The following is a 23,768-nucleotide window of genomic DNA, read 5'->3' on the forward strand; positions in this document are numbered from 1 at the left end:
CTGGTAGAAAGTCATCACAGTGGCAGCAGCGACTACGGTCCCCTGTCAAGGGATTCTGATTCTGGACTTGGGTAATTTTGGAACACAAACCAAAACTGCTTCCTTCAGTGAAAAGGGTAAGGGAGACGCCTGCAGATATGTGGTCTGTGTCTTTGCTGTGATGCCACACTGAGACAGAGGAACCTGCTGGAATTAGCAGTGTAATTTAATTCTCACCTCATACGTTCAGTGAATTCAGCTGAGTGGCTGATCTAAAAGGAGGGGAGACAGACAGATGACTGGGCAAGGGAGGATGAGAGACATAGCTGTCTATTTCCAGAAGGGAAGTTGGCCCGGTGTGGAGCTTTTGAGAATAAAAGGTGGGGAGGGGCAGCAGTCAGAGCAAAGAGGTGGCAGATGCACTCAAATTTAAAAAAGAAAGAGATCTTCAACCAAACCAAGCATTGGGATGTGGGCAGAAAGAGGCAGATTAACTGAATCTGGGGAGTCTGCAGCTGGAGGGGGCTGCAGGGAAATGAGTCGGAGATGGGAACAAGTCTCTTCCCTCGTCCCTCTCTCCTCCTCCCCTTGATTTCCTTTCCTTCCTTAACCAGGTGTTCCACAGGGGCTGGGCAATCTGGTCATCATAGCTGTCGATGAAAGGCAGACGGAAGGCAAGCTCAAACATTGCTGTTAATTGCCTTTAGTACCTCAGAGACGTAAATTTCTGTTCTTTTAGGTGGAGCAATCCAGAAGATTAGTGGAAGGTGCTGGCCACATGCGCTCCCCGCATCCGCCACTTGGTTCAAGAAATCGTCACGGGCTCCATCCCTTAGTGGCTGGAGAACCAGCCGGTCGCTCGCAGCTGGTGAGTGTCACCACATACTGCGTGTTCTGTAATATAAGCACAGATGGCTGAAAGCCTACTCGTACACCTATGGCATCTGCGCTCAGTCCGGAGCATTGCCTGCCCTGAGCACTCCGCATTAGGGCCTCATCCTTCATCTCCTGAGGCTGATTGCCTGTTGCGGGATGGTCTCATGGAAGAGAAATCTCGAGAAGCCGATGTTGCAGGAATGGCACATCAGAACTCAGGAAAAAATAGCTTTGCTTGTGATTAAATCTGCTTTAATCTTTCCCTTTTATCTGCCTTGTCACCCAGGGCTAGGCCAGTATCAGTACATTAAGTCAATAAATACCGTAGCTGTAGGTAGGTTTAGGGATGTCGTAAAACCCTGCAAGCAATGGGGGGCTTTTAGAAAACACAGTTGAAGGGGTGCAGTAAGAGTAAAGCTCGTTGCAGAAGGCCGTGCTTTGGAGCTCTGGCTCAGAAGCCTCTTACTCTCTCTGAAGAGGCAGAGGAGGAATGTTAATGTACTCCTCCAATGTAGTGAAATATAATGATACTGAAGTCAAAGGTCAAAATATGGTCTACTTTTAGCTGGTTCTCCATTTCAGTAACGATAATCAGTGCAGATTGAAGAGAGACTTTCAGTGCTGAATGACCTTCTCCTCTCCTTCCCATACAGAGGGCACCCGGACCTGTAGGTGGTTATAACGGTGGACGTCCTTCGCAGCAGCACCCAGCCAAGGAGCCAGCCTTTTCTAAGGTGCTATGTTAACTCAGTTAACCAGTTTTTTTAGGTTTTAACATTTTAATTTGGTATTCTGAAGGGTATACAAGGAAAAGATGACATTAAAAAGTCAGGAAAATGCTGAGTATTGAACAAAAATAGGCATGCTTTTGTCACGCGTTCTCTCACTGTCCATGTGCTGAAGTCGCCAAAACATAGCACACTGCCACAGGTTCTGCGAGTTCGTTACGTTTGCTTCAGGGCCGCACTGTGAAGAGACAGTGGGAAAACCTAGATTTATGCCAAGAGTCAGTTTGGATGCTGCGGTTTTTGGATGCTCAATCAGAGATGCCTAAAGTGTCTGGCTCTTCAGAGGCAGACTAGAAAATTTCATTTCCTGGAGGTACCTGAGAATCACTCATCACTTCCAAATATCTTGTTCAATGCGATTCTTTTTTCTTTTTTTCCCCCCCTTTTCTTTATGCTGCTGCTCTGCACTGGAAACTATACGTTGAGATTTTGTAGCTGTTTGCTTTTTGCTTTTCCAGACTTCCTGGCGACCAAATACAGCTCCAGGAAACATGCAGCGCCCGCTTCGCCTCCAGCCGCTTCGCAGCTCTGCTGCAGTGGGGTCTGTACCAAAGACTTCCAGCTCTAAACAAAAGTGCCACGCACTTGAAAATAATCAGCAGTTTGCCAGTGAGGTGAGGCCATATTTCATTCTGAAAATAGTATAATTTTAGAGACAGCTTTATAATACTGCTTTAGTACTGTAGTTCCCAGTAGGCAACATGCCTACCCAATGGTTATCACCTTTTATTTTAACTCTCCTTTTTGACCTCTCCTTAATTTTCAAGGCATTTTCTTACTGGCCTAATGCCCAGTTCTTGATCACAGCTAGGAAAAATGTAGTGACTTCTCTTTCAAAGTATAAAACCTCTCTGCATGCAAAGTTTTCTGCCTCTACATAGATTTTCTGTTACGTAGAGAGGGAGGCAGCCAGTCGGTTAACACCAGTTACTCAGGAATATTTTCAAACGGTCTTACAAGTTTTCATCATCAGCTACAGCTGCCAAGTAGCAAAAAAATAATTTCTTTTTTTTTGAACATTCCTCTTACTAAGTCACACTAGTAGGTTCAGAGAATGAGAGCTTTTTCGAGTAGCCAAATTTGATCTTGATATGTACGCAGTTACTTTCAGGTGAGATTTGGACTTGTCTTCTGTTCTAGAAAAACATGATGTAAATGGCTTTGTGTTAGGAGTTCCAGGGGGCTGGAGGGTTTGGGAATGGGACTGTGACCTGCCACCTGTGACTGGCAGATGCTGTGTGAGTAGCTCCCTTCTGCTGTGCATTTGCTCTGCATGGCGATGGTCACGATCCTTTCTCTGCTGGCACTAGCTATGTCTACTCAAATTATGGGTCATTTAAATGATTGCTTTAGTGCTCACTACTGACACAACAGCTAAATCGGATCCAGAGTGTGTACCGTTTGCAGAATTTATTCTCTAGAGACACCTTGCCTTTCAGAGCCCTGGTTCTCTGTTTGAATTTCACCCTGAAGGAGGACTAAACCTCCACTACAAATGGGAAAGAAGCATTTTGAACCACATCTTGTATCATTGGTGCCAAATGATGTTACTGTTGGAAGATTCTGTCTGCTTTGGAATAAGCTCACCAGCTGAGAGCACGCAGCAGTGCTGTGGGGCTGTGCAGTGTTCTGTCTGTGCGTGGTCAGAGCTCTGCAGGGTTACAAATTGTACCTGGTTTACAGTGTTGTATATAGCATTCTGCCTGTTGCTTTGCAAATTAAAAGAAAGGGTTTTAGCACAGAGATGTTTTCATGACCAAAACTGCAAGCACCAAGTTAAGGAATTGTTCTAGAAGTGCGTGTGTTACTAAATGCAAAGAGCAGTCAAACCACGGTTAGTTCAATGTGCCCGGTAGCTGGTTTTGCGTAACCTATTTAACCTGGTTAAAATGTTTTTGCAGGAGGAGAGGAGTGGGTTAAGACTTATGAATTCGATTGAATATGTGACCGGTGTATCTCCGTATCAACTCCCTGTCATTAACAGTCATATGATACCAGTGCCGCCTCCCCCCCTGCAAAAAGGGGACAAGAGCGTAAATGCAGTGAGAAATGGGATGCCCAGAGGCAGACGATTTCGTCCCACCACTGCACCAAATGGCTTAGAGCAACTTTTAACAAAGGTAAGCTGTCTCTGCCTACTTCTCACTTTACGTGTAGGAATATTGCCTTCCTCACGGATGTATTCACCTAATGCTGAAAGACATTAGTATTCCTAGTTTGCATAAAGGTTTGCTGAATTACTGAAAGGAAGAAAACTTACAACTATTAAAGTATGTAACTGCCACCTATCTCTCTGTGTACTGAAACATTTGAGGTTTTTCATCTGTTGGGGGGAAAAAAAGGTGCTTGAACGGAAAAAACATAGCAACTCTTATTTAAAGCCTTCCATCGTAGTCAATCTGATCCTGTCTCTGACCATATCTGGTACCAGAACTGCAGAGGGATATATGAAATGCCTTGAGCGTGTGAAAACTGCATCTGTTACACCACAGCTCCAGCCAGTTTTGACTCCTGTAAAGGAAATTGTAGGAACCCAGGATTGGGAGGGATGATATGGATCTTTAAACCTGATCCCTGCAATTTTGGGCTGTTCAGTGCAGTGGATTTCAGTCCAAAATATTTTCCTGCCCTTCTACATGTGACAAAACGCTTTCCCCTTGAAGCAGCTCAAGGCCTGTCTTAAAAGAGTGGAAGCCTCCAGTGTACGTACGCATCTTTGTGTTCACCCTTTGTTAGAGCTGGAAGCTGAGTGCATTTTTTGTGTATTTCCTGCTGCAGAATTCTGGAGGATTCCCTAAGCCCTCGTTACGCAGCAACGCATTTGTTACCATGGTCTTTCTAGGAAAAAGTGTGCATTTATCTCACGATGGCGCTGATTACCGAGACGAAATCAAAGTCTATCAGCAGCATTGTGGAGGAGAAAACCTTTGCGTGTACAAAGGCAAGCTGTTGGAAGGAGGTGAGGATAAAGAGTCAAAGGGTTCATATCGATTCTGGCAACGGCTTTTTTTTTTTTTTTTTTTTTTTTTTTTTTTTTTTTTTTTTTTTTTTTTTTGGCTAAAATGCTGATGTGATAGCAAAATGATTTCAGCTGAGCTCAGTCAAGATATATGCATCCAGGGATTTTTATACCATCTGCCTCCACACTAAATGTGGATCTACTGTTCCATGGCTGAAAGTGAGGTTGCAATTACTTTTGCAAATTAGGGTAGAATGAATTTAGAGAACTGACTTAACAAAATACTGTAGCTTAGATGAATTTTGTGTAGAGATGCGTGCTTAATAAAGTAGTTGTAGCAGTCAACTGTCCTTAAATAGGGGTTTTCTGTTTCTGACTTGCTATAATAATACATCAGTGCATGTTGCGTATTATTGCAGAAGGAGGCGTACGTAGTGGGAGCCCAGTTCCCATCTCTTTTACGTGAGAGCGATTCCATCAAACCAGTAAAAGGCAAATTGTGTTCTGGGAAATTGGGAAGAGGAAATGCCTGGGAGACTTTCACTTATGAGGAAGAGTGATCCCACAGATTGTGCCCCTCGTTCCAGCTCGCAGAGCCCACGGCGTTTGTGTTCCCGTTTTCCCTGGGGCTGGGAGGATGGTGCAGAGACCCCTGCCCGTCAGCCTGTCCCCTGAGGTTATGGGCACGCCACAGTGCGCCCGCAGATCTGCTTAGGGCATTTGTCACAGCCATGTCCCGGCTGTGCGGAAGGTGTCCTCGGGGTGTGCTCCTCTTGTCCCGAGCCCCATTCTCACCCGTGAGGGAACCTGCTGGAGTTCAGCGTGGGTTCCTTCCTGTGGCTGCACGCCCGGTTCCCTTCGGCAGGACACTGTGACTTGTGGGTGAAGGGAGTACGACCCAGTGCCCCCCAGCACGGCGCTGGGAGCTCCTCAGGGTCATTAGGGTCTGGTGCCCTTGCAGTCACCCAAAACAGCTCCTGAAACAGCATCTTCGAGCTGCGCAGGGTTGCTCTGAGTACAACCACATCAGTGTGGGCTCAGAGCTGCTAATGCTGCAGCCCGGCTGCAGCCTGTGAGGTGCTGCGCTGAGGAAGGCAGTACCCTGCAGGAGCTCTAACGTACTGCTGCACTGCGCCACGGAGACACACGCCAGGAATCCTAAACCTCCTGTGCATAATGTGCGCTCCTGTAAGGCAAGCAGCAGGGTAATTATTTTGAGACGGGAATCTCTAGTCCCTGTTCTGCTGTAGCACTGAGTGGCCATGCTGACGATGTGTTAGCTGGTCGCAGGAGTGTCCAGCGTGGAACTCCTGCGTTGGAAAGAGACAATGATGTTGTGTGGGAAGGAGGAGGAGTTTTACCAACTAATTAACACAGCCGAGAGCCATAGTACCTGACCTCAGAGGGCTGGGTGCTTTGGAGGTGATGCAGATGAGGTACAATTGCAATAGGCTGACAGTAAAGCATGGCCTTTTCCTTTGAACCCTCTCCTTTCCGTGATTACAGAGACCTTTCAGTTTGTCTCGAAGAGGCACCATGGTTTCCCATTCAGCCTCACCTTTTTTCTCAACGGGATGCAAGTGGACAGGTTGAGCTGTTGCTGCGAGTACAAACATCAGAAGCGTTCCAGGCTGGGAGGCAGACATGGGCACTTCGGGTTTCTCAGTGTGGAGGGAGCATCTCCTTGCTACAGGTATGGAGACGAATGCACTTTGCTCACAAGGACTTAGCAGCCCACCCATCACCCTGTGGGCAGTGTTTGCGCTGGATCTGTCAGCTCCTCGGGAGGCAGGCAGCTCTGCCTCCGCAGCCGAGCAGGGAGGGATAGGTGTGGGGTGGTACACCTATGCCACTGGCATAATTCTGGTGGAAGCGATAGTGAAATAAATATCAAGTGCTGCTGAGTTAACTGCAGTTTTCAGGGCTTGTTTTTGTGATTGTGAGAGCAAGATAATTTATTTTTAAGCAGCTCTCCCTCTAAGGTGGGAATCTGCTGTAATAGCCCTGGCTGCGGAGTGAGGCAGTATGGAATGTTGGCCGTGTTTCACACAACGAATCTGGGCTGAAGGTTCTTGGTTTTGGGCAAAAGTCAGTGCTGTGAGCAACAGCTGTGGTTTTGCCAAGGAGCTTTAATTTTAATAAAATCTTTCTTTTGTGTGATTACTAAGTCATGCCAGACAAGTAAATTGCACACATGGATAGTTTTAAAAGTTTTTTGTTCTTTTCATAAGGAATTTTTAAAAGAGCAGCAAGCAGTTGGAAGAACAGAACCTCCACAGAGCTGTACTGTATTTTTTAGATAAGGACTGAATTCTAAGAAAAAAAAAATCTACATTATTGTACCATATTTTTTTCTACTCCAATTTAACATTGAACATGATTTATGTAAATGTATTACTTAGTATGTTCAAAGTAGTGAGAAGCATCTGAATTCAGAATGGATATAGTAGCTACAGAGTTTAAGAAATGCCCAGATCTCGTCTTTTGTGTGATTTCTAGAAACATTTGAAGTGAATTTTCTGAATTAATATAGTCTCCGAAAATTGGATAATTTCTTCCTGAGTCACCAGGCAGTGTTACTCTCCTTCAGGAAGGAACTGCATCTGTGTTTGTGGAGCACTTGAGGATTTTAGGGTGCTTCTCCAAGTAAGTCATTGTCAGTCACCTTGTTGTCTGAGTGGCAATGCAGAGGCAGACAGGGACCTGGTTTTACTGCTGATAATGAGCTGAATAGCTCACTGTGTCTGCTGCCCTTCCGTTGTTCACAGAAAGAAAAATGTGACACTTTCCAATTCTTCTTGTTTTTTTATAGGTGCATTATTGCGATGGGTCTGGACAAAAAGCCATCCCCTCCCAAGCGGAAGATGGAGGACCACGAGGAAAAGCATGTGGGTTCCTGGAGAGATGGAGTGCACAGTGAGCCAAGTAAAAGCAGTGTTGAGCAGAAATCGCGCAAAGATTCAGTGTTAGTCATCATACCAGGTCACGAAGCGAGTGTGGAAACTATTGAGGACAACATGGAGACTGGAGAGGAGCACAGAGAAGAAGAAAGGGAAAAACTATCTGATGGTGAGCGTGAAGATAGTCAGGAAGACACTGCTAAAAATGGTACAGTATTCCAAAGCACCAGCAGGGGATGAAAAGTGGGAGAGGGTGATTCTGAAGAAGGTATGGGATTGTGGGATTCCAGCTTCGCCTGGAGCATCCTCTCTTAGGACACCTCACGTGTGAGAAATGTGGTGATGCCTCTGTCTGGGCAAGAAAATTAGTGGGTCTCCTTTCAGCCGAGCAACAGGATAAGAGGGTTTTGAAAGAGCCAAAAGCGAGTATGGAGGGTCTGAGAGGCCGAAGCAGGAGCCTGAGGTGGGTGGGAAAGCAGAAGGAAAGCGGGGGACAGCAAAGGGACAGCAGCGAAGAAGGAGAATGGCAGCAGGTGGAGGACAAGTAGAGCAGAGGGAAGAAGTGGCACTCTGTGTGGGTAGGGAGAGTGAGTCCGAGGTGAGCTCGTGAGGGAGACAGGACGTCAGCATAAGGTGAATGGAGAGAAGACGGCGGCCGTGGGGGCAGGAGGTAGAAAAAGGGAGGGAAGGTGGGAAGAGCACATAGCAGCAAAACGTCAGCAAGGTTTGGCTGGTTTGAACTATTTTGGTCTTTTCTCCTGTCTGTTGCCAGTGGGAGTGTGATGCTTTGTTCACCTAAGGCTCTTCCCAGTCCCTTCTCCGGCACACTGCCCCAGGCACCGCTTGCCTGACAGCTGCCCAAACCTCCAGCTTCCTCGCTCGTCTGAGCGTTTGTTCCCTCTGCTCCAGCTCCCCCAGCCCACCTTTCCTGCCTTCTCTGCTCCGAGGCCCCGGGCCATCGTCCTTTCCCTTTGCCGAACGCTCCCGTTGCCTGTTGTATCCGGCCAACCTTGCCCTGGTGTGTCAGTCCCATCTCCTGTTGGCAGAGGCTTAAAATTAAAGACCGGAGAGAGGCTGCCCTTGCTGAAAGTTTGCCCAAGAGGTGTTCCTTGCAGCAGACAAAGATAATATTTGTGGTATAAAAATGATGCGTGGCAGCTCCAGCTGCATGCTCAGAGCGTGCCGTTTGCCCAGTGCTACCTGAGGCCAGTCCCTGTTGCCACCAGGCTGCCGCTGACTGTCCCTACGGGAAGAGATGGTGAGCGTGGCCCAAGCCTTCGCTCACTCCCTATTGTAGCGCCTTTTTCAGAGTAAGTCCAGTCGAGAGAGAGATTTTAATTCCTACTTCCCACTCCTATTTTTCTATTTTTACTTTCATAATTTATCGCAGCCACTGCTCAGCTCCCTCGTTAGTCCCTGTGGATCGCGTCTGTGATTCATCAAGCCTTTTGCCTTCCAGGCAGTGGGCACCTTTCTGACAGTTACCTAAGGAGGACTCACTTCCAACAGCGTGGTTGGAATCTCAACTGATTTTTAATACGGAAAATAAATCTCCTTATTCCCTTAATTCTCATTGTCTGGGTAATTGTTTATTTGCCTAATTGGTTCTGCATCAGATACTCTTCATTTCTGTCCCTGGCATTCTGTCACTGCAGTACTTTAGAAGCACTGATGGAAAGGAAAAGAGGTGAGCAATGCCATCTGAAAGGTGAGAAAGCATGGCCACGAGGGACAGCTGGTGTGTCAGCAGCGACAGCTCTCCTTCCCAATTGAGGTTTGTTGTCTCTGCTGCGTGCGCAGCGAGCTCGTGGGAGCAGTGGAGCTGCAGGATTTGAAATGGCAATCAGTGACACCACTGTGCGTGCTGGTGCCTGGGATCTTAAATAGTGCCGCCGTGGCTGGAAGGGAAGGGTTGTCTAATGCGTATGCATGAAGAGAGTCTTCACCTATAGAGCTGAGCAGTTACTTGTCAAGTGTTACAACTTGTCATGCGAGTAGCCTGGCATGAAATCCAGACCATGGTGGTGTAAAAATGGTAGTTCTGCCATAAGCCTCATTTGTGCAAGGATTTCACCTGGGACTCGAAGGAGCATCTTAGACCAGTGTGATAACAGACTGTTCCTCTGCAGCACCCTTTGACTGGGTTTCATTAATTCATTTAGTTTGTGAGCCACTTCTTTGCTAATTAGCCATGTCAATCCACATTTATCTTACTTTGCGCTTCAATATATGGCCTTTCTCCAGCTTTCTCTATTGCTTGGTTGTTTTTTTTTTTTTTATCGCAACAAGTTTTTCTCCTGTAATAAGACTGTCTTGCATTTTATTTCCGAGTTTGCCCAGCTCTTAACTTTTCTAGTCCTTTCAGTGGCTAATGATTTTGTTTGGTTTGTTTTTAATGTATTAATCATACTTGGTGCATCATTCAGTAGCTTTACTGCATTTTTGCTGCTCTAGCTATGAAGAACATGATGCTTTTTTATGATAATGTGCTCTTATGATTTCTGTCTGTGGTCTTAGATTCTCTCTTGGCTTTAAAAGGACTGAGCAAATGCAAAGGCAAAGGGAGATGAACGAAGTTAACCTCTGTCTCCTTAAAAGGACTTTATTAGTTGTGAATTCTGTTTCCTGTCTCACAGTATAATTCTTTTATTTTAGAGTACGATGAAGATTTTGAAGAGGATGAAGAAGTTAATGAAGGGGGTCAGACTCGTGATCAAATGAATGGAATGTCAAAGTCAACCTCAGATGATAAAAACCATAATTTAGGCTCTGAAAAGGAGAGTAAAAGCTCCTCACAGAAGGCACTGCAGGACTCTGACAGTGAGAAGGATGAAAGTGATGGATATTCTGACAGTGACTCGGAGGATGATAAACAAGGTTAGTTTTTTTTTTCATGATAGGGCTTAGAGAAGTTGAGCTGCTGCGTGTTTTACGTTTGGTGTATGTCCAATATGTATATTGAGTCTGCATAGAAAAAACCATGCAATTCCTACTGAATTGGTAAAAGATAGCTATTTTATCTGTTATAAATTCTACCATCCGTCACGGAAATCCGGCCAAGCCCGCTGGCAGCGTAAGCGTGTGCCAGCTCACAGCAGACTCTGCTGAACTATTCAGTTGCAGAAATGGAGATGGAGTCAATCAGCAAATGAGCTCTGAGTCCGCGGGGCAGCTCAGCACCTGACGCCAGTGGTCACCGACATCCGTGGAGCTGTGACCACTTACACCTGCGGAGCATACGCGCCTTCAGCTGAGGAATCACCAGGAAACCCAGCACACCACCTTCTGTTTTAGAAGTGCTGTCTTTAATGGTCCCGAATAATCCGAAGCCCAGCTCTGTGCCCTGGTCCGTCCCTGGCAGCCGGGTAGGGAGCGTCCCTCCCCAAGTCTGGCCGAGAGTCAGCAGGGATCGTGGTCAGGAAGGTGGTCTGTGATCCTTGATCCAAATGTAGGTACGAAAGTGTGCAGTGAAGTGCCCAAGACCATTATTATTGTTAATTCAGAAAGATGAAACTGTTCTGGAATATGTTTTTGTAGAGTAAGTAGCATTTTCTGCCATTCAGTTTTTCGGATCAGTGCTTTTAATGCCTAGTGTTTTAATTATGGGCCTTCATGCAGTCCAAGCTGTGCATCTTCATAAATAATCCCCCAGAACACTTGCAGGCAATTTCGCATTCATTAGATGAAGAATAGAATTCCATTCACCACGTGGTGAACAAGTGGGAAGTGAAGTGCCTCTTCCTTCTGGCACAGTGTTGTATTTCTCTAACATTTCTCCTCTATGGCTTTGTTAGATCCTGACCTGACTTATGTGCCTCTTGCTTGTCATAATGTACCAGGATTTCTCCATTTACCTCTGTTTTAAAATTAATTACTTCATCTTCCTTACATTTGACAGTCCTATTGTGCAAACTGTTTCTCAAGTTAAATGGAAACATTACTTTCACATTTGTATTTCTAGGTGAATTAAAGAAAAGCAATACAGCTGTTTGCAAAAAGGTTGCAGCTGCAAGAAAGATCCAGACTTTTTATAGAAAGTACAAAATCCAACAGAAATTAGAATCAGGTTTGAGAAATCCTTGCTTATAAAATCATTGCAGTGATCAAAAAGAATCGATTTTTGTTTTCTCATGATGATAATCAGAAATAGCTTGTGATTCATGAGTAATCAGTGCAACTAAGCATTCTTTTCTGCTCGTTAGTGTGTGGCATTGCCAACTTTTTGGTGACTTTGATTAGCTGCTTCTCAAGCTCTAACAGTGTGTGTGGATGCGCAGGTGTGTATAGGTGAGCAGGGGACTGCAGGGCCCTTTCATGGCTACCTATACGTTAAGGCCTTCGTTAGGGGCCGCCCTTACGCACCTTTGCACTGCGATGTAGCCGTGCTGCATGCACCAAAACTCACCCGTTCAGTATGAGTTTTTCTGTGATGAGGAGAAAGGCTGTTGGGAAGCCATCAAATCTTGACATAGGGACGTTTAACATCCGCAGCGAATACTGTAAAGCAGCCAGTTGTGGTGCCCATCAGCTGCGAGGTGCTGCGAGTGCGTGTCCGGTCCTATTTGCCGCGGCTTTGCTTCCTTCTCCCTTACTGCAGTAGCTCAGGACAGGCGTTTAAATCGTTGACATTCTCTGTGGTTTTAAAGAAGACAGGTTTAACCCTCTTTCTTAGCAGCCTCATCTGCTGCTTCTGTCTTTTCCATCAGCGCAGTGCCACGGTGTTCACCGGTTATTGCGTCTCATTTGGCAGTCAGTGGCAGGCGGTGGGTGTCCCGCGCTGGGCAGCATTGCTGCCGTGGAAATGGGGGAAGCTGCTTTCAAAGAAGCTCAGGGCTTGGAATCACTCTTCCCTTTGGCTCACGTGAGCCTTTCCAGCGTGCCTTGCACAGAACGTGCTCACAAACAGCGAGCAGTGGAACCCGAACTGGTGCTGGGCATTTCCTTCTGCGTGAACAGGGAAGGAATTTGTTGTAGGACGGGTTTGTCATCTCCCAAATGTCCATTCACTGTGTACCTGATGGCATTGCAGTCCTCATCTAGTTTTATCCAGATTTGGTTCTAATCTTTTAAAGAAAATGATAGCTTTTATTTGTTGTTTTTGACCACTCTAGGCATTGATACATTGAACAAAAAATGCCTTTGTTTTTTATTCCTGATTCCTATTTGTTGATATTTGATATTTTCCCCTTTGTAATGAAATCGTTCTACTGTTTTTTTTTTTCCTGCCACTGATTTGAAAAGGTGGAGAGAAGAGATAAAAAGACCAACTGAGACATAATAATGAATTTATGAAAAATAAGAATTCATTGGTAATTTTGAGGACAAGAAGAGCTTTCTCTTTGAATGAAGGACCCTCACTCTCAGAAAATAGTCTGTGTAGAAATACTTCAAGCAACTTCAGTAGCAACCACTAGTTTCATTTTTTTATTTTAAAGTGCCTAATAGGTCTCAACAGTGGAAGACTTTTCTGGGTATTAATTATTAAAAATAGTTGTCTTTAAAAACCACGGAGTTAAATTAGTTATGCCTTTTTGCACATCCTTAAGCGTTTTTTTTCCCTTCTTTATGTTTACATTTACAAGTTCTCCAAGACAGCATATCCCTACCTGAGTCACCATTTTCCCAAGTCCTACGTAGTTGTTCTCTTATAACTGAATCCGTATACCTCTTTAATATCCAGCTCTTTTCCACTTACCTGAATTGCCGCTTCCTGGACGTATGTAGTTGTGACAGATCTAGAAATTAATGTACTGTCTCGGGGGAAATGTCTGTAAAGGAACCCCCTTCCTCAGCCCCTTGGATTTTCTAAGGGTGGAGGAGTGTACTCTGAGTGGGGTTCTTTACACAAGAAGACACTGAGATAACAGGAGTGCACTAAAGGACGATTGCTGTGGTTGAAATAGTTTGTAACATTGAGCTCAAGAAACTACTCTAAAACCTGTCTGGGTCACATTTAGAGGTGCTTTTGGAAGTGCGTATCTGTGTGATGGATGGAGCTAATCTGGTTCATTTCCATTATCAGAAAAAAATCTGTTAAATGCCTTTGATTTTTAACACTTTGATACTTCTGGGCAATGTTCTTCTATTGCACTTACTGGAACTTTGTCACGATATCCTCAGATGGTGTAATCCAGAGACTGATGTCAGACAAGCGTCTGTCCCTTTGTGCACAGCAAAGGGAACTAGTGGCCAATGAATGCAGATGTTTTAGTGACAAATTCTAAACCAAAATTATGTTTGCTATTTCTAGAAAGGCGGGCTGCACACTCGCTCTCGTCCGTCAGTACTCAGTACAGCAGTGAAGATGACTCTCGTGGTGAAATGATGGAAGACGATGTTAAAGGCAAAGAGGAGTATAATATCGAAAGGGCATCTGATAACACAGCACGTGTACAATATGGAAATGAGGATGGGGAGAATAAACTGCTCAGGATGGAGGAAAATCAGGAAACTTTTACACTGGAAAAGGAAGGAATAGATGAAGCAGGAAAGGCAAAACCAGAAGATCTAACAGCCAGGGAAGATACCGGAATTTTTAATAAAGATAAACCGGCAATACAGCATCAAAGCCCTGAAGTTAATGTGGAACTCAAAGGGGCTGAGTCAGTAGAAAGCAACACAGGGGAAGATGGGGAGAACAATGCAAGTACCAGGAGGGATGGTGGGGAGGAAAGTCTCGTGCCTTTGGCAAGCAGTATGACAGACACTGAGGACAGCAGTGAAGAGTCCCCTCAGAGCGACGACGGAGGTGGTGAGTACGGTCCCTCTGCACAGCAGTGCGTGACTAGTGTGTGCGCGCGTTGCTGTATTCGCCTCACACTAAGCCGTGGTGCAGCGTGGGCAGTGCGGCCGCGGGACTGTTCTCGGGCTGTGAGAATACTCTGTACTGCTGCTAAGGAACCACCCAGAATGTGACCCTGGCTTATTGCTCTTTTCTAGCGTTTCCAGTGTAAGGCTTTGGCTGTTCTTTTTATTCCAGTAGCTGGGTTCCAGCTATCATGCAATTATTATAAAGTCCAAACAGGATTTATTACCTGTAGGACTCCGTGTGCCAGACTGGGGGACTCTGTTTATAATGTTGAATACTAGATTCAAAAAGAACGCCAAAAATCACCATGGGAATCATGGTGCAGCAAATGAAGATCAAAACTATGTCAGTTGAGCTGTGGATGTGTTGCTTCACTCCGTCATGGATGATTTGTTGGCAAGGAGCAGATCGGTCAGTGTGTGGCACCTCATTTTTACTGTTGATAAAACGGGCATCTTGCAGTGTCAGCCTTACCTCTGTGGGTAGTGGGCAGTTAATAAAAGGTTGGCCACACGAGCAAGGCTTTGCGTTATTGTATCTGGGGAACTGGAAAAAATGTAAGCTCTTGCTCTGCAATGTCATCCAGGTCATGGGGGAAATGTCTTGGATGCTGTTAAATCAGGCAGGATAAAAGAATAGTCATCTGTACTGGTGCTGACGTGCAGCAGAGCCACAAGCCAGGGCAGATGAAATTTCTAGTTGTCTTTCTGTATGCTGGATTTGCAGTGGAATGTAGAATGCTTTTCCTTTATTTTGATATTTTTTTTTGGTTCTGTTTCTATTGCTTTCTGTTCACTGCAGAGCATCTAAGAGAGCCGTGTCTGGAATAAACAATTGGAATGCTGGTGCATGACGCTTTGCAAGCCTGTTGCTGCTGGGTTCCTTTGACAGTCTTGTGCATTGCTCTTGCTTTGTTATGCATCCAGAATTGAGGCAGTAGATACAATAACATACTATTCATTGAATAATGCTGAACTCTTCAAAGATGTTTGCTTCTGGAACCCCTCTCTTCACTTGTGTGAAAGAGACTTCAATTTAAGCACTTTCACCACTAGGCTCAGATGAGTTGAGTAAGCACGACTGAAGAAAGAACTAAAAACCGCAAGGACAGAATATTATTCTGCAATACAAAACCACGGAAAGATCAATCGAACGCGTCAAGTTAGTAATCTGGCACTGAGTTAGCCTAAGACAATAGTGGTGTTCTTTATCGGCATAAATTCCTGTGTGCTTACATTCAGCACGTGTGGTTCTATGGCTCGAGGTTTGAACAGAGGTCCTCTGTCAAATAGGGAGAGATTATCAAATATAGAGAGATTGTCCGAATGTTATGTAGGTGACAGCGTTTACTTCTTCGTCAAGTCCCGCATCATCTCTGCTGCCAGGAGACTGGCTGAGGTTCAGGGACAGTGCAGATCAAGGAAGGGCAAGAAAAATCATTGAATCATAAAAATTACAGGTAGGAACAACATCCTAAATTGCATGCTGATTTATCCCTATCTATGTGGGGGTTGTCTAGGTAAATTTTGTAGCAAATGAATTGCCAAGAAACTGTGTGTAGAGCAATGAAAGAAAAAGATAATACCCTTTTTGAGATATCATGAGTGTGGTGAAGAAATATTGTGGGGTAACAAAGGTCACATGGGAATCTTATCTTCTTCTAGGCACTTACCACGGTTGCTGCCATGGTAAAGATTCTAATTCAAAAAATTAAGGGTGTCTACAGTCTTAAAAGAAATGCCGGATGGTTACAAGCCCCTCTCCTCCAGCCCTCCAACAGGCTGAGCGCCAGAAGCCTCCAGAGGTGCCGCGAGGGCTGGAGGAGCTCAGTCCTTCACTGCGACTGTAGAATTGGTTCTCAGTCCGTTCTCGGGCTTCCCTGGTTTTTTCACATGAACTTCTCAGTGAGGCTGGTCATTCTCATCAGCCGTCCAGCCCGCGTTTGGGGGAGGCTGAGACGGCACTGCTTTGGTTTTGCCCCGATGACACCCGTTGTGCTCTGCTTGTGACAGGACTTCTCCTGACCGGTGCCGTCATTAACAGTGCAGGACTACGTCACCAGAGAAAATTGTGTATGCTGAAGAAAGCAAAAGGTGCAAAACGCCCCTCTGGGGTTGTCCAGCTGCAGGCTGAGTCCGGGCAAATCTCAACCGGTGGTGTGAGCAGATCTGTCGGAAGTGTGGAAGTACCCGGGATGGGCTCCTGCTGCGCCGTGTCTGCGCTTGCTGTGCTCGTTGTGACAGGAGGCACTGCTGATCCCGAGAGGGAATCGTTGCGAGCAGTGTTTGTCATCCTCCCCTGGGCTCGTGCATTGACGGACTGTCAAGTCCCCTTTGTCAGCTGTTATGCAGGCGGCAAACGGCGAAGAATGGGGACTGCCGGCCCCAGCCCTATAGTCAGGTCAAAGTAAAATATGTGCACCACAGCCAGCAAAGCACGTGGCGTTTCAGCAGGTCGCAGAGGGGCTGCCTGCACCTCTGCGTGAGGCAGCCAGGGCATGTCCTGGAGCAGAGAGCTGCTTGTCTTCTCTGCAGAGCCGGGACCTCAGAACCACTCAAACAGGCTGTGTGCTATTGCCCAGAGACCCGTGTCAGGATCTTGGCTCCCAGGAGGAACCTTGTAAGTGCTCTCCCGGGACCTTCCCTGCTCAACTCCCATGCTTCCTCCCAGAGCAGATCTCAGAGCTTTACCCGGGTGAAGTGTGGCAGCAGGCAGTGAAGCCATCACTGCCCTTCAGGACCTATGGTATAGGCAAAAAGGCCTTTGTGCTGAGCAAGTGCCTTTCGCTCTGCAGGCTGAAATGGTCTTTTAAATTTTTTCTCACATTTCTGCTCAGAGCTGTGTGGGTGCAGGGTACTGATGGGGTAGGAAGGACGGGTGTAAGCAGAAAGTAGGAGGAACCACAGGAGGAAGAAGAAGAAAAAATAAAAACAAAAGTGGAAAAAAAAAGAAGAAACATAACACATACAAGGGTGAGTAGAAAGAATCAAGAGTATAGGAAAAAAACAAACTCATGGGAAAGGGTGAGAGAGCACAGGGTGTGCACTGGCAGGAGAGAGCCAGGGATTTGGGAAGAGAAGGGTGCAAGGTTGTCGCAGGGAAGACAATGTTAAGTCTTCTCACTGCAAGCCAGTGGGACCAACACCTCTCCCACTCCTGGACCTTTTGGTGCCCTGGCTGAAGCAGCAGGCAGATTAAATCCCATACACACAGCTACATGTATAAAAATCAGTCTCATGAGAGTTGATAGCCATTTTTCTTAGCAAACGGCTGGAGGGAACATTCTGCCACATGCAAGGACACGTGATCTCACTACACGGTGCCCAGAAGTGACAGCGATCCGTAGAAGACCTGTACGAACGCTTTGAGGCAGCACAGTATTTCTGTGGGTTAAGTGGGCAATCTGGATGAGACCACCGGCCAGGTCCCTCAGTCTTATTGTGCTTATTTTTATGCAACCGTTTTTCTTCTAGCAGAGCTCCCGGTAACTAACTTCAGACGTGCCCGACAGATCAGCCCAGAGGCACATCTGACAGCAGTCTGTGTCTCCCAGGGGCCAGAGAAGATGCTGTTCGTGAACACGAGAGGCTCTGTTTTCTGAATTTCACTCATTTCATAGCTCTCCCCGCTGTTAGAAACAAACGCCTGCCTAGTCCTCTTGTCTCCGTTTATGGATCTGATGTCCACGAGTTTGTCTAGTGTGTTTTTGAATGTGCTGATGGTGCCAGCCCCTCGGGCTCCTGCCACAGCGGGTTCACTGCCTCTCTCCTGTCCATTCTTTATTGAGCCAAATATTTTGGGTACCTTCATTACATGCTCTACTGCAGAGCGGCCCAAAGTCAGCCGGTTCCTTGCTGTGGGAGCATTAGCTTTTTACTCGTAGCTCCTTATTTTTATTTCCAGAGAAATTGATATGAGGTGTTGCTTGAAAGTCAAGGTATCATACTGCGTAGCACCTCTTTGCGCTGTGAGTGATGATTTAGCCAGAAACATGTTGGGTGGTGTGTTGTGGTGATTGGTTTCAGTCTGTATTTTTGTAATAGAAGGCGAAGTCGGGATTCAGATCTTTTTTTCTCGCTGGCTGAAACCCTCCTCTACTCTCAGACAAAATGCTTTGTCTCAATGAAGTGCCATAGGCTGATCCTGGGAAGATCATTGGTGAAGGTATCGAAAAGTGTCCGGGCTGTCACCGGCCCTTGGCGTAGGACTTGTCTGTAGACATTCAGAAACTGAAACTTGGAACGAGCGTCTCTGCAGCACTTCTACTGCTTAGATGAATCTGGCCAGTGTCCTGCTTCATGTCCCGTACAGTAATACGATCTAGAAATGTTGTGATTGTCTCCTTTAGGATCTGAAGGTTATGCTTGACATAAGTATGGCGTACAAGCAGTTGTCTGAGCTCCTCCCTTTTGATCAAAGGCTGTTCGAAGCTGTAGAGGAGCAGTCAGAAATAGCTGACTGCTGGCACCGTCCAGGCAGCATCAGGAATTAATGGAGTCTCACGCACACACACACAACCCAAACGAACACAGGCAGCTGTATCAGAGATGCGCCTGAGGGTCTGTGTTTCCTGAGGGACGCGGTTTACTGGCGATAGAGGCCCTTCGGCAGTAAAACCAAGTGTGAGATTTGGCTTTATTCTGTTAGTCCATACCAGTGGCAAACTGGCAAGCTCGTTGTGTAAAGGACTAAGCCAATAACTGCAACAGAAAAGGAAAGATACAGAAAACTGACGGAAGTCGAAGGGCGAAGCCAGGGTTGCTGGAGGGAAGAGCTCTCGGAGGCGATGCTGAGGGGGTCGGACTGCGTACGCAGCTGGAATACTGCACATAAAGGAGTTGTTTAGTATTGCTAACTTGAAAGCCATTTGTGTAATCATTCAGCAAGTCATAAAGCAAAACCAGAACTGATCGCACAATCTTAATAATGTCAAACGTACGACTTGAATGTGAAGCATCTCAGTCAGCAGTAAATACTTCCCGCTTATTTATAGATAAGCATAGGTCTTCGGTCACTTGTGTTAGTTTGGGGAATTGAGGAATCATAGGAACTGTAGTTGGGAGCTTAACACAGAATTTTTTTTTTTAAGTATTCATAGAACAATAATAAGTTTATGTCTATAAAACACTGTTGTTGCTCATATGTTGAACCCCCTCAGACTGCCTGACAAAAGCAATCTCGCCGTTGTGTGGAAGTGTTGTAGGAGATTGCCGCTCTAAGTTTCAGCAGGTGCTCCTGCATGATTTTTCCCTTGGATTTTTAATGGTTGTCTCCATTTGGTTTTAATCAACTTCAAAGAACTATTGCTGGTGAAGCTTTACATGGCTCCAGGCAGGTCTGCCCTAACATGTCAAATTTTAGACCAAGCTGAGCTGGCTGGATGACTTCTACTCCCCTTTTGCTTTTTAATGGTCTCTCTTTCTTGCTTCTTCTTTTGTAACTTCGTGATAGTTTTTGCGGATTGCCAACCAGTGCAGGAGGAAATAGCAACGGCAATTGGAAATAATCACCATGTGAGTTCTGAACCTGAACCTGGTGATTCCCATGCAGCAGAAGAAGAAGAGAACATAACAAGTACAGAGCATGATGCCAGTGAAGGTGAGGTTGTCTGTCAAACGGGGACATGGATTAAATATTATTCATCTGAAGTATTTTTGTAGAGGTGTTTGCCCTTTCCTTTCTAGGCTATCCAACCCCCCTTGTGCTTTTCTTTCCTAATTTGTATAAAATCGGGTGATGACTAGCTGGCTTCTGCAGTCATGTATGATTAATGCCTTTTTGGCAGTTATAGTGGTCCTAGGTAAAGAATCCAGGCCATGAAGGGTCCGGCTGTCAGTCAAGACGATAGCTGTGGGCAGCAGGAAGCTCCTGAGCTTTAGCGCGGCGCCTCCTTGGGAAGTACATAGTCAGTACGGGCAGGATGGGACCGGCAGACGAGGAGCGAAGCTGAACTGCAGACTCCATCTCCGTGCCGTACCCGGTTTGTCTCCCAAACTCACCTCCCTTTTAGCCGTTGGCACTATTGGCAGTGTGGACACTTCAGCTTGGTCTCGGTTCCCGCCAAGGATGTTTCTGGTCCCTGCAACCCTAGCGGGGTTGGTGTGCCGGGGAGAAGAGCCTTGCGTCTTACAGAGCGGGTATTAACGCCAGCCACCTGCCGCGGCAGTGAGCCCAGTGACAGTAACCGTTAAGATGCCGCGGCACAGTAGCAATGAGTCTGAAAAGAGAAGAAAACCATAGGTTAAACCTGGCTTCAGTCTGCACCGGTGCTCTTCCATTTACTTCTTCCATCCTCTAGGAGTCTAACAGCTGGCAGGAACAGGTCAGATATTGTTTTTAAATTGCTACCTGTGCACTCTTTGGCACGTTAATCCAGGGTGTTCTATTTTTTTTTTTCCTCTGGTCAGCTGGGAGCCTTTGGATCTTCTTCCTCTTTGTAGTCTAAGAACATAGTCTTTTAAGGTTTGTTGTCTTTTTTCATCCAGAAGGTGTATACAGGAGGCTGGAGGTTCCTTCCCATCTCTGGTCTGTCAGTCATGGTCTTTTCCTCAGTAAAGCTTTCTCAGATGAGCTTGTGTCTGCCTTGGTCTCATCAGCTGACCACAAACAACTGTCTGTAACATTTAATTTCAAAGTCCAGTAGTCTTCACGTGTTGGTGCTCAGGAGGATCCGTGTTTGTGACGCATAGGCCAGGGTAGAGAACAGGTAGTTCCGGGGCAGCCTGACTTCTGCGTCAGTTGTCCCTCCAAATCGGGGTTGAAACATGTTTGCTTCCCGGGCAGGTTGTCTTTGGAAAGCCTGGAATCTCCTAGCTGTGGACTTCTCAGGTTCGCACGGTGCCTCACTTTGAATACTTTAATGCTGAAACAAGTTCACGGTTGCCGTTACCGCTCCTGCCCAATGCGAGACCTCACTTGACAGAAGGGAATGCTTTGTAAGCAGCAGCCACAGTAAATTAACTCCTCTCGCTGCTAATGAAGCAGGTGAACACGTGCCCTGCACAACACTGCATTTGGTTTCTTTTAGACAAAGTGAAAAAAGCATCCGTTTTACAGGGAATGGCAAAATCCATTACATTAGACTCAGTCCAGTATTCGCAGCTGGGCAGTTCAGGCCCTGTACTTTTGTGGAGACAGTAATGTTTAACGCTGAGTTGGGATGCCAGTTCAGGATGTTTTGTTTTGTTTTGTACCAACACTTCCATTAGATATTTTTGAAATGGTTACATGGCACTGATTTTGACAGTGGCCTGAGCCCTGCCAGATCCGGCAGGCAGGATTTTCAGTGTGAGTGCTGTAAAGGTATGATAGTGATTGGTAACTGATTAATATATGTATATGTATAAATGAAGAAAAACTTTAAAATATAAGGGACAGCAGGCTAGCGGTAAACATAAGCAACAAGCCTGATGCACCTATTTCTGAATTTTTTAATGTTGCTGTCAAGCGTACAGCTATTTGATACACACGCCTGAGCTCGCTGCGAGGCAGGCAGGGAGAGCAGGCAGGGCAGGCAGAACTCGCGGAGTTGAAAGCTGGTCACGCATCAACAATTTCGCTTAAATGAGTTGTGCCAGATGCCAGAACGGCAGCACTGGAAGCGTAGTCAGGGCACAGGTGCAGCACAGCAAGTTTTCTCCGTGTCACCATGCCGATGTCCCATTGCTTGGGAGACATAGTATCTTTAATAATAAACCTGTAAAACAGCCGTAACACTGGTGCAGTTCTCAATAAAACTAATGTTTTGATTATTTCTTAATAGCACCAGATGGATCTTCCTTGGCAGAAGGAGCACGAGCACTTGACATGCAGAAGACGGCAGAAGAAGTGGTAGGAGAAGGGCCGATGGCAGGGGAGAGACGAGCCCTGGGGGAGGAAGACCTTGCTGTGGAGGGAGGAGATGCTGCCACCGAAGGGGCAGGAGTAGAAGTGGCACGGGCGGGAGATTTGCTGCCCAAGGAAGACACAGCGGCTGTGCTGCAGGCAGAGGGACAGCTTGCGGTGGAGGGATCCGCACCCGAGGAGAGCGCCATGGCAGAAGAAGATCCCAAAGGAAAGGGGACAGGGAAGGGAACAGAGCCGGGCGCAGAGGTGGCACCTGGGGAGCAGGAGGGGGTGATGGAGGGGATGGAGAGCGAGGCAGCACTGGGAGAGGAGCCGGCAGGGGCACGGCGAGGTGGAGAGGAGCATGGAGCAGTGTCCGAAGAGGCGGCTGGGGAGGTCCCTGAGGGAGAGGAGGCGGCTGGGGAGGTCTCTGGGGGAGAGGAGGCTGTGGAGCAGGCTTCCGAGGCGGAGGAGGCTGTGGGAGCCACGGGGCCGTCAGTGAAGGAGGAGGTGGGTGAGGCGGTGGCTGAGGGAGAGGAGGCCGTGGAGGACGGAGGTTTTGCAGGGAATGGCGTTGCGGCGAGTGCCGTGTCTGAGGGAGAGGAGGCTGTGGAGGACGCCCGCTTGGCAGAAGAAGGGGTTGCCAGGGTAGTTGGCCCTGGAGGAGGAGGAGAGCCTGTGGAGGAGGCCGTTTCTGAAGGAGAGGAGGCTGCGGGGAAGCCCAGGGCTCTCCTGGAAACATTAGGGAATACAACCGTTTGCACAGGAGAAGCAACGCCTGGAGGAGAAGACTTCGTAAAGCCAAATGAGTTTTCCCAGCTGCAGGCGTCAGGGGAAGGGGGGATGGAGCTGGGGAAAGCTGCCATAGGAGAAACAACTTCCGAGACTGGCACGGCACCAGAGGTAGAGGGGAGCTCTCTCCTGAGGGCCGGGGATGCGACGGGGGCGGCTGTGGAGCCTGGCACGGGTCCCCTGCCGCAAGTAGCCCCTGGGTTAGAGGCACTGGTGGATGCTGGAGGGGATCCCGTAAGTGAAGGGTCTTCTCAGTTGGAGACCACAGCAGCAGAGGAGGAGGAGGGCTCAGCAGAAGCGCTTTTGAGTGGAAACCCATCTCTAGTCAGCAAAGGAGAGACAGAGTGTGCAACGGAAGAAAAACCTGCTGGAGGGGTGATGGCGGTGTCTGCGGGGACAGGCAGAGCGGGGTCAGGAGGTGGAGAGGAGGTCGTGGGTGGAGCAGCAGGTCCGAGGGCACTGGCGGCGGGGATGGAGGGGCTGCTGGCGTGGGCTAAAGAGAGGGGGAAGGAGAGGGCTCCTGGTGATGCCCGGGATGAAGCAGCGCTGCCTGCCCCGGTGCTGTGTGTGTGCCGGCCCGGCGAGGCAGGAGTGGTGGCCATTGCGGTGGTGGGTGGCCACGCCGGACCAGGGGCTGTTGCTGAGGGAGTGGCAGGGGATGTGGTGGTGGCTGGGGATGGTGGGGCGTCCCCACGGCGTGGAGAACCATGTGGAGCGATGTCCCTCGGGGAGCAGCCGATTGCAACCCCCCCCCTGAGCACCCCTGCGCAGGGGGACGGGGCAGCGGAGCCCAGCGGGAGCGGGTCCCCGGGGGGCGAGGGGCTGGGCCCGCGCACACAGCC

General features: G+C 47.4%; 1 protein-coding gene across 1 annotated transcript in view; it reads left to right on the plus strand.

Moving 5' to 3' along the window:
- Window positions 1–757: 757 nt before the first annotated feature.
- ERICH3 (glutamate-rich 3) overlaps window positions 758–23,768 on the plus strand; it is a 23,690-nt gene continuing 679 nt past the window's right edge. Inside the window, exons 1-9 of the mRNA XM_009883987.1 lie at window positions 758–847; window positions 2,102–2,257; window positions 3,545–3,763; window positions 4,422–4,602; window positions 6,109–6,295; window positions 7,415–7,671; window positions 10,158–10,379; window positions 13,753–13,845; window positions 22,073–23,535. Coding sequence (XP_009882289.1) covers window positions 758–847; window positions 2,102–2,257; window positions 3,545–3,763; window positions 4,422–4,602; window positions 6,109–6,295; window positions 7,415–7,671; window positions 10,158–10,379; window positions 13,753–13,845; window positions 22,073–23,535 — 2,868 coding nt within the window. The remainder of the gene's footprint in view (window positions 848–2,101; window positions 2,258–3,544; window positions 3,764–4,421; window positions 4,603–6,108; window positions 6,296–7,414; window positions 7,672–10,157; window positions 10,380–13,752; window positions 13,846–22,072; window positions 23,536–23,768) is intronic.

The sequence above is a fragment of the Charadrius vociferus genome, unplaced genomic scaffold (genome assembly GCF_000708025.1).
Source record: "Charadrius vociferus isolate BGI_N301 unplaced genomic scaffold, ASM70802v2 scaffold423, whole genome shotgun sequence".
In the NCBI taxonomy this organism is placed as follows: domain Eukaryota; kingdom Metazoa; phylum Chordata; class Aves; order Charadriiformes; family Charadriidae; genus Charadrius; species Charadrius vociferus.